The 9,386-nt window shown below is 55.7% G+C and overlaps 2 protein-coding genes across 2 annotated transcripts in view; one reads left to right on the plus strand and one right to left on the minus strand.

The window, feature by feature from the left end:
• Positions 1 to 803, plus strand: part of DPH2 (DPH2 homolog (S. cerevisiae)) — a 2,907-nt gene extending 2,104 nt beyond the window's left edge. Inside the window, exons 4-6 of the mRNA XM_010006712.1 lie at positions 7 to 271; positions 392 to 577; positions 673 to 803. Coding sequence (XP_010005014.1) covers positions 7 to 271; positions 392 to 577; positions 673 to 803 — 582 coding nt within the window. The remainder of the gene's footprint in view (positions 1 to 6; positions 272 to 391; positions 578 to 672) is intronic.
• Positions 804 to 1,903: 1,100 nt separating this feature from the next.
• Positions 1,904 to 9,386, minus strand: part of IPO13 (importin 13) — a 20,433-nt gene continuing 12,950 nt past the window's right edge. The window contains exons 14-19 of the mRNA XM_010006567.1: positions 9,214 to 9,266; positions 3,129 to 3,195; positions 2,918 to 2,976; positions 2,694 to 2,783; positions 2,349 to 2,530; positions 1,904 to 2,238 (exon numbers count right to left, since the gene is read on the minus strand). Coding sequence (XP_010004869.1) covers positions 2,139 to 2,238; positions 2,349 to 2,530; positions 2,694 to 2,783; positions 2,918 to 2,976; positions 3,129 to 3,195; positions 9,214 to 9,266 — 551 coding nt within the window. The 3' untranslated portion in view covers positions 1,904 to 2,138. The remainder of the gene's footprint in view (positions 2,239 to 2,348; positions 2,531 to 2,693; positions 2,784 to 2,917; positions 2,977 to 3,128; positions 3,196 to 9,213; positions 9,267 to 9,386) is intronic.

Here is a 9,386-nt window from a genome sequence, read left to right on the forward strand (position 1 = left end):
TACCTGGCTGTGCTGCAGCACCTCCGGGAGCTTCTGTGCCGAGCCGGCAAGCGCAGCTACACGCTGGCTGTGGGGAAGCCAAACCCTGCCAAGCTGGCCAACTTCTTGGAAGTGGACATCTTTGTCCTGGTGGCCTGCGCTCAGAACTCCCTGCTGGATTCCAGTGATTTCTACCGGCCTGTTGTGACCCCCTATGAGTTGGAGCTGGCCTGCAACCCAGCCCGTGAATGGACAGGGAACTACCTCACTGACTTCCGAGACCTGCTGCCAGGTAACGGCTGGAAAACAGCTGCACAACACCCTCCTGCCCCCTTGCCTGGAGAGTGTGGTTGCTCCACACTGATCAGAGGACAGGCCTGAGTACCAGGCTGATGTCGCTGCTTCCCGGCAGGTGCCTGCGCGCATGTCGAGCTCCCGCCTGCCGTCCCCGCGGCAGAGGCCGTTCCCGACGTCTCGCTGATCACGGGGGAGATGCGCGTCACCTGCCTCTGCGACCCCCCGGCCCCTCAGCTGCCCCCCAGCACTGCCCTGGCCTGCAGGGACCAGACACGGGCCCTCACCCAGATCAGCCCAGCCGGTTGGTGATTTGGTTCCATGGTGGGGCTGAGCCCTGGGGCAGGGGCGGCACTGTCACCCACTCCCAGTAACGACTCCCTTTCTCTCTCCTCCCAGCTTCTTTCCTGGAGTTCCGCAGCTGGCGGGGCCTGGAGCAGCAGCTGGGACAGACACCTGTCTCCAAGGCTGTACAGGGCCGACGAGGGATTGCCATTGCCTATGAGGACGAGAGGCACGAGCAACCCTGATCTGGCAGGAACAGGAGGCCTGCAGGGGCCCAGGCATTGCCTGACACCAGCTGTTGGACCTGCGAGGGTCTCAGGAGGGTCCAGACCTGTTGCCAGCTGGCCCTACGCTGGATATAGCCTTGGGTCAGTAGTGCTGTGGTGGGAGAACAGGAATTGCTGGTGTGTTTGGGGATCCTTTGGGTTTCCCACAGCACCCCGGAACTTGTGGCCAGGACAGTTGCAGGGCCAAAAGAGCTGCTTGGCCCAGCCCCAGCCTCTGAGGGCTCCCCAGTCTGGGGCAGGTTTGGCCCTACTTGGAAAGGTCACAGCCTTGCACAAGCCAACTTGAGGCTTGTGTGGGCTACTGCTGCTAACTAAAGCTCAACTGAAAAGGATGTGTTAGTGAATTGTCTTCTAGAATAAAACACAAGCTGAGGAGCACATACAGGTGATACCAGGCATCCCAGAATAAAAACAGATTGTGGTGCCCACTCAGGGAGTGCAGCCCTGCACACTGGCTGAAGCCAGCCTGAGAGAACAGAAAAGCCCAACTGGGCCCCCCCCCCCCGAACTGTTCACGGGCTGGGGAACCAAGGCAAAGGTGAGGAGGACAGAAGTGGGATGCACACATCCCATGCTGCAGGGAAGACCCCACAGTTATTGGGGATGTGGTCTTTTGTGTGGGGCAGAACTGTTTCTGCTCCATGAGCTGCTCCATGCTGGGCATGGTGACAGGGGGGGGCTGCTTTTCACCATCCGCCTCAAAGCTGGGGGTGACAGGAGGCTTTGAGACCTCTGCCAGGCTCTTCTCCAGAGACAGAGGACAGGCCAAGTCTGGGCATTGCAATAATGACAGCCACAACATAGAAATATTCTTAATATAATTAGGTGCAGGGCCTCCCCCCTCCCAACCACACATACAAACAAACGAGCAGGGAGTGACCCCTCCCTGCCCAATCAGTCACTGCCACAGGCAGAGGGGCAGCTGCCCTGCCACGGGGCACGGGCACCCATGGGGAAGTGCCATGGGAGAGCTGGTAGCCCTGGCAGGGGGCAGCCCATGCTGGGGCAGTCCTGCCCAGGCTCCACTTCCCCCTCCACTCCAGCCACAGCCACCACCTCCTGCAGCCGGCACTCCTGTCCCCGGCGAGGGGGGAGCATGCTGGGGGAAACAAAGATGCTGACACCGAGATGCGGCCACCAAACCTAGCTGAGGAGCGTCCCGATTGGGTTAATTCTAGGTGGAGGGTTGGTTATTCTACGAGCCGTACTGCAGCAGGGTGGGGAGGATGGGGAGGGGTTTCCTTGCAGGGAAGAGCTGGTCCGGGCAAAGTGTCCGCGGTCCTGGCCAGGTGCTCAGTAGTCTGCAGTGTACTCCGTGCCGTGCAGCCCTCGGCACAGCAGGGTGAACTCCTTCACCATCTCCTTCACTCGCCGCTTGTTCACACGCTCTCTGCTAAGACAGAGGGAGGGGACAAACATGAAGCAGAGGGACACACCGGGCCATGCAGGAGGGCCGCTCCCCGTGGGAGTGGGGCACAGCCCCCAGAGGGAGGGCGCACGGACCTGAGGATCTGCTGGCTGAAGGTCTCTTTCTGCTCAGGGGTGACGCGGGCTGAGGGGAAGCCATCCTGCTGCATGGCCTCCTTGATCCAGACGCTCAGGTAGCTGAAGCAGTGCTTGTTCAAGGCAAAGAGGATTTCTGCGAAGTGATCCATGAGGCTGCGGGAGGCCTGGCCACCAACACCCTGCCACAGAGCAGACAGACCCCTCTTGAGCGCCCAGCAGGCAGTAAGCCCGCCTGCACCCACCCACGCTGCCGGGCTTTCTGCCCCCAGCAGCTCTGTTCCCGCAGGGCTGCCACCCGGGAACAGAGCCCAAAGCCGCCCAGGGAACCCACGCGTCCCTCACCTCCAGCACTGCCTGCAGCAGCACTTTGCCGTTCTCGTGCACAACCTGTCCCACCGGGGCGATCTCTCCGCAGCGGGGCAGCAGCTCCGTCTGCAACACAGAACTCATCGTCCTCAGTGCATCGCAAGCTCCACGCTGCAGCGCCCTTGTCCAACCCGTGGCCCCCTCCCCGGGGGGGGGCTGCAGCCCATCCCTTCAGGGCTGCACAATGCCATGATACTCACAAAAAAGCCACATGACGCTTTGACCGTTGGGGCCTCGGGGAACTTGAGCGAAAGGACACCTGTGGGCAGAGGGTGCTCAGGTTAGCAGAGAGAAACCCTGCGCACCACCCCCCATCAGCCCCTGGCTGGTCTGTGCCCAGCTCCTCAGCAGGAGCTGGTTGGCATCTCCCCACAGCCACATGGAGCTTGTGCCCGTGCCCGTGGTACTCACCGCACTGGAACACGGCTTTGACATCCAGGTTGCTACATAGGAAGAGGTCTGGCTTCCTTTTCAGAGCCTGCAAGGCACACAGATAGGCAGCATAAACCCCGTGCTGCAGAGGCAGCCAGGACGCCTCTGAGGAACCTGGTGCCCCAGACAGCCTCTGCCTGGATGCACTTACCTGGGCACACCCCTGGTAAAGGGCAGATTCACACAGTACAGCAGGAAACCAACACTTTCTTCTCAGCCCCTCCCCTCCAAAGAAAAGTCAATCAGCCAGGCTGTTTGCTACACTCAGGGCCCACCAGCTCCTGGACCTGAGGACAGATGCCATGGCAGCATATACACAAACCCCTTGGACACAGAGACAGGACAGAGGGCTCCTGTTCCTCCAGAGCCAGCCAGGCAGCAGCAGCACTCCCAGGACAAGAGACCAGAGTCACCTCTGTGCTTTGCTCCTCTCCTCTTGCAGATATTGTTGTCCCTGGGGTCACAGCTACTGGCCCAAGCAGTATTTCCCAGACAGTGCCAGCAGCTCACTTTGCTTTGGACTCCAGGGCACAGACAACAAGATGTAAACATTGGTTGGCAGTTCCTGAGCAGCAAGTCTGACAGCAGAAAAGCTTTGGGGTTTTTTTCTCCCACTTGATAATCCCACCAGCCACTGTGGGACTCGGGCACTGCCACTGGGGATACCCTGAGCTGTGGCACTCCGTGCAGCAGCTTGGTCCCCTGCTGCTGGCACTGGGCAGTTATTGGACAGAAACAATTCAGTCTGTGCTTGCCATCCCATGGGAAGCATTTCTTTCTTACCACCAATGCCACCATTCCTACTGCTGCAGGCCAGCACTGGAGATGGCAGTCACACATCTTGCCCTCCTGTCACTGTGACACTGGGGACAGCAGCCACAGCTGTGGCCCCACTCTGTGCCTGGAGCTCAGAGAGCAGGATACCAGGGCAGGCAGCCCTCAGGCTGAGCTGTGTGCAGGACTACCACCTTCCTCCAAGCCTGCTCCCCAGCATAAAGCAGGGACAGCTTTCAGCCAGCAGTGCTCAGGACACACGGCCATCTGCGCAGAACCATGGTATCTATTTGGACCAAAACAGACTTATTTCCTACCCCTCCCTCTCCAGGGAAAGCCCACAGCCATCTGTCTGGTGCAGAGAACATATGCTGGAGACCACAAAGCCAAGTAGCAGGTTTCAGGGTTATCCTGTTCCCTTTCTGAGTCTTTATATCACACACTGCAAGAGAGGACTTGGGTTTGGTCACCAAAGGCATTGTGGTATCAAATGGGGGCACAATCACAGGGACCTGCTTCTCTGCTAGATTATAAAATCATAGAATGGTTTGGGTTGGAAGGAACCTTAAAGATCATCCAGATCCAACTCCCCTGCATTGGCAGGGACACCACTAGGTCAGGTTGCTCAGAGCTCCATCCAACCTTGCAGACGTTCATTTGGGGGCGATTACGGCTACACTGTACCTGTGTCCATGTGTGCACCATCTTTCCTGATGTGCTGGTGCCAACACCAGAAGGCCAGCTAGTGGATGGGCAATGGTTTAGAAATACATCCACTCATCATGGTTGCCGCCGTCTCGTTGGCTCCGTACCAGGCAACACTTGCAAGACACTTTGATATTGCAGTTTTCACCATGGGGGACTAATCCCACTGCCCCAGCCCCAGTCTGGGCACCAGAGCAGTGAGTACCAGCCTCTCCCCCAGCAGCACGCTGCTTGAGGGCAGGTGGCTCCTGTGATTCTGCCCAAGCTGCAGGTTCCTCTGCCCTGCCCATACAAGGAATTGGTTTTAAACTGTGCCCTGAATGCTGGCCCAAGGGTCTTCCAATATGCTCCATTTGCCACCTACCTGCACGATCCTTCTCCCGGCCAAACCAGACATGTGGCAGCCCCCAGGCTCTCCTGCAGGCTCGCTGGAGCACCTGCTCACTCCATCAGTGCCATGGAGGAAAGCACGCCCTAGTTTGGGAGGGCTCCATCCTGTAGGACACCTCCACTAAGGGAGCACAGAGTACCAGCTCAACCTGGGCACATGTGCACATCTAATGTAGAAAGAGATGATTTTTACCCCAGTAAAAATGGGGGTAAAAGATGGGGGCCCCGTGGAGCTTCTCCCATTAGCAAGTGGCACCAAGTAGGTCCAGCTGCTCTTTCCCAGCACCGGCAACCTTGCTGCAGCTCTGAGGCCTCTTACTGCCAGCCTGTCCCCTGCATCTCCTACACAAGCAGCCCTGCTCATATGCTGTGGGATGGGAACAGGTCTTTAAATGCTTTCAAACATCCTCTTACATCCTCTGCTGCAGCATCCACTGCAGAGGCAGGCACTGGCTCTCTGGCAAGGGCTGGCACAGAAAAGACATGAAGTTCTTCTCCACAGCAGCTCGGAGAACACCAGACAGGTCTTCAAAGCAGACTTCTCTTCTGTGCCTGGCTCTTCAGAGGCAGGCAGGCATGGAGGGGACACCAAACCCCACTCCTCCAGCAGACAGGGGACAGTGGGAGGCTGCACGGCCAGTTTCTGCAGCTCTCCAGTGCACAAAGATCAAGCATTTGTGTTCAGCACCATGACCTCTTCCCAGACCACATGCCTGGTGGAGCAGAGCCTTCAGCTTTGGCAAGGGCACTTGAGCTTGGCCAGGCATCAGGACCAGGGAGGAGCAGTCAGCCCCTCTCTGCAGGGAAGAGGGGATGCTGAGCTCATTTCCTCCATGGGGCTTTGTGACTCTGGTGTGAGCAGTCACGGTGGAGAGGGCTCAAGGACTGCTGCATGCAGCCTGGACCAGCCCAAGAAGGGAGGGAGGTGAGAGATAGTGGTGGTTGGGCTATCACAGACAGTCAGTCCTGCATCTTCTCCCAGCAAGGCTGCACTTGCCCAGTCTGCCCCTGAGCTCCTGGTCAGGGGAGGTCACCGCAGTGCTCCCAAAGACCATGATGGGGAGATGTGCCAATGGGGTGACAGGCTGGAGAGCCGTAAAATCCTACACACAATGGGAAGCACACACACTAGTGTGCTGGCACCACTCCATGCAGCTGGTTATTCTATACTTAGCTCTGAGTAGCAACAGTAACCTCAGTATCTCCAGCATCTGTAAAACACTTAGTTTAGGCCAGCATGCTCTTGTGGTCAGCCAGCCATTGTCAAGAGCAGATTGCCAGTTTAACATAGTGGCAAAATGATCAGCCACGCCAACTGGGCAGTGCCACAGGCTGCAACCAAGCCCAAATAAATATACTGTAAAGTCAACTGAAAACCCATCACACGGAGAGATGCCTCCCTGTCAGCTGGTGACAGAAGGCTGACATGCAGGTATCATGAGGGAGGAGCTTCTTCTGAGTTGTCAGAAGGTAGCAGAGTACTTGCTGGCAGAAAGAGATGACAAACACACTGCCTGCAAGGAGAAGCCAAATTTGAAACAAGGAAGATTGTACTTCCACCAAGGTGATCAACCACAGGAGCAGGTGGTCAAGGAAGTGGGAAAGTCTCCACCATGACACAGTGTTGGGTCCAAACTTGCTGCTGCTCTGGAAGATGCATTACTTCACCAGGGGCTTCACAGAAGGAGCAAGCTGGGATGAAAACACAGCTCTCATCACATGAAAATTGGATCTGAAGAGATTTTCAGTTCTCTCCAACTTTAATCCTTGGATCTACAAATGCTCAACAGCATCACTGCATAGTATGGTTATCCATAAGAGGACAGGCTGGACCCACCTCTGCCATCAGAGAGGTCTTGAAGTCCTAAGAGCCAGGAACCAAGCCATGATGGCAAGGCCATTTCCTGATGAATTCAAAGCACCCCACCAGATCATCATTCTGGGAAAAGAGGAAGGCTAAGGAAGAGGAGGAAGCCTTGATACAAGTTCTGCACATGAGGAGAGAGGACAGGGATAGGATTGTTTGGTCTCTGTGGGGTTGCTGGAATAAAAAGCCTCGGAAAACATCAGGTCTTGAGTGGCTGTGGGTAACAATGGGCTGGCAGAACATCAGGCACTTTGCAGTGATCCATTATGGAGCAGCAATGGAGTTAGGAGCCTCTCAGCTGCTCCTGTAACAGGGCTCCAAAGAACGTGGGCTGTCCAGAGACCGAAATGCCAGGGACCAGGCTGGCTTCCAGCAGACTTCCTCAGCATTGCCTGTAGGTCCTGCCCAAGAGGGCAGTGTGTAACAGTTTCCCAGCAGCCAGATGTGTGGTGTTAGCTGTGTGCTCTGACAACACACCCCATGGAAGTGCAGCATGGTTGCACTTTTCTCTCCAAGAGAGCACAGACACAGAGAAGTACCCAAAGCCAGACAAAAAATCAGCACATCCCAAAGTAACATCGGATAGCCTTGGAAGAGTCTCTCAGAGTCACCTAATCTCCTACCCCCTCAGCTCCCTCCTACCTGCCTTCCAGAAGCAACAGGCTTATTGAGTTCTTTCAAGCCCTTCAAGCAACAGCAGCTCCCCAGGTAACCTTCTATTGCTTCCCTGCACTTTTAGAAAAATCTCCTACTGCCTAACCTGGATCCTTTTCCATTATTTCCTTCTGTGACTGTTTGTCCCACTAGAGGAGAACAGAAATGAGTTTCTACCTATGACTGGGACATTACCTTCCACACACCCCAAGACTCATGCAGGTCTTTCCTCCCAACCATGTGTACAAGGTGATAATCTTTCTAGATGCTTTTCTCTGTGCTCTGGTCTGTATATACAGAAATGTTGTGCTCAAGCAGAGATCCCACCAGCATGGAGCAGCCAGGGAGGACAGCTCCATGAACTTCATGCACAGACCCCATTCACCAATTCTCCCATCACTTTCAAAACCCTTGCTGAAAAGGTCACAGCTTATAAAACCAGCATTGGCAAAAGCTGCAAATGCTTTCCAATAACCTCAGCTTCATTGCATCTTTCAAGAGGAAAAGCAGGGAAGAAAACACTGCAATACAGCTTGCAAGATGCAATGGGTCTCAGCAGGATCATGGTGAGACCAGCGAGGAGCAGACCCTGCTGGGGGATAGGGGTGAAGTGCAGCCCCCTCATCCACTCCATCCTGCAAGACACACAGAAGGGCTGAGCTGCCACTGGAGGGGACTGATGGTTTAGCACATGGACATGCCAGCCCCCTTCCCGGGCTGCCAGCAAAGGCAGGATGGCCACAGCTCTGGCAGCCACCTGGGCCAGTGTCCCTGCACAGCCACCAGGCCAGCACGTGTGGTCAGAGGTCTCGTCATTACAGCAATGAAGCAGAAAGTGACTTTCATGGGCCCTCCTTGCCACCAACCCACCCTCTGGGTTGGTGTGGGGGTCTGTATCTCCAAGAGGGACACTGAATGCATTGAGGACTTCAGAGCTTCTCCCTCAATGTCCACGGTGGGCTGAGGAGCATGCTGGGCTCCCGCTGCTCCCAGCAGGTGTGTTTATATGCACAGAGCACCGTGCCAGCCCTGCCTGCCCACTGCCAGTGGTGACATGAGTGCCAGCCCCACAAGCCAGCCAACACACCAACACACGCTGTCCCTGTGTGCCACCAAGCTGATGGCACAGGAGCACTCCCAGGCTGCTGTCACCACGCTGAGGGGCTGCTGGGGTGGGAGGCAGCATGGCAGCCTAGCAGGTCCAGGTGCCATCACAAGGACGTTGCTCAGAGCCAAAGCCTAGCAGATGCCTGCTGCCCCAGGCAGGGACTTCCTCCCACTGGCCGTGGGGCAGGGCAGCTCAGCCCATCCCTGCTCTGCAGGACCCATGGCAGGGCAGATAAATGGGTCAGAAAACATCCACTTAATGCTCTAATTTGTCACCTGAGGGTGACCATGGCAGCAGCTCCAAGTGCCCTGCACCAGCTGCGGCAGGGCAAGGGGGTGGCAGCTGGAGGCTGCTCTGCAGAGGAGGGTACTGCCCTGGGGATGGTGCAAACCCAGAACTAAAGGAGAATGTTTTGTTTTCAACTTCCACGGAAACAGATGGAGAAACTCGATATTCAACTAAAAGGAAAAAAACGTTGTCAACAGAAAGCTAAAAATAGGTTTAAATTGAATTAAAAAGAGAAAGAGAGAGAACAGAAAGTGAATGAATAAGAAACTAAAACACACCTGTGCCAGGAGTTGCATAAATGAATCAACAATATCAGGATGATCCCTGGGCCCTAAAATATAATAAAGATGTAACTTAAGAGAAAAATCATACAAACAGCAACTCAACATCATATACTTATGTGATACAGAAAGAATTTACAAGTGAAAACAGGAGAGAAAGGGAGAAGGGG

This window comes from Chaetura pelagica, unplaced genomic scaffold (assembly GCF_000747805.2).
Source record: "Chaetura pelagica isolate M959 unplaced genomic scaffold, ChaPel_1.0 scaffold69, whole genome shotgun sequence".
In the NCBI taxonomy this organism is placed as follows: domain Eukaryota; kingdom Metazoa; phylum Chordata; class Aves; order Apodiformes; family Apodidae; genus Chaetura; species Chaetura pelagica.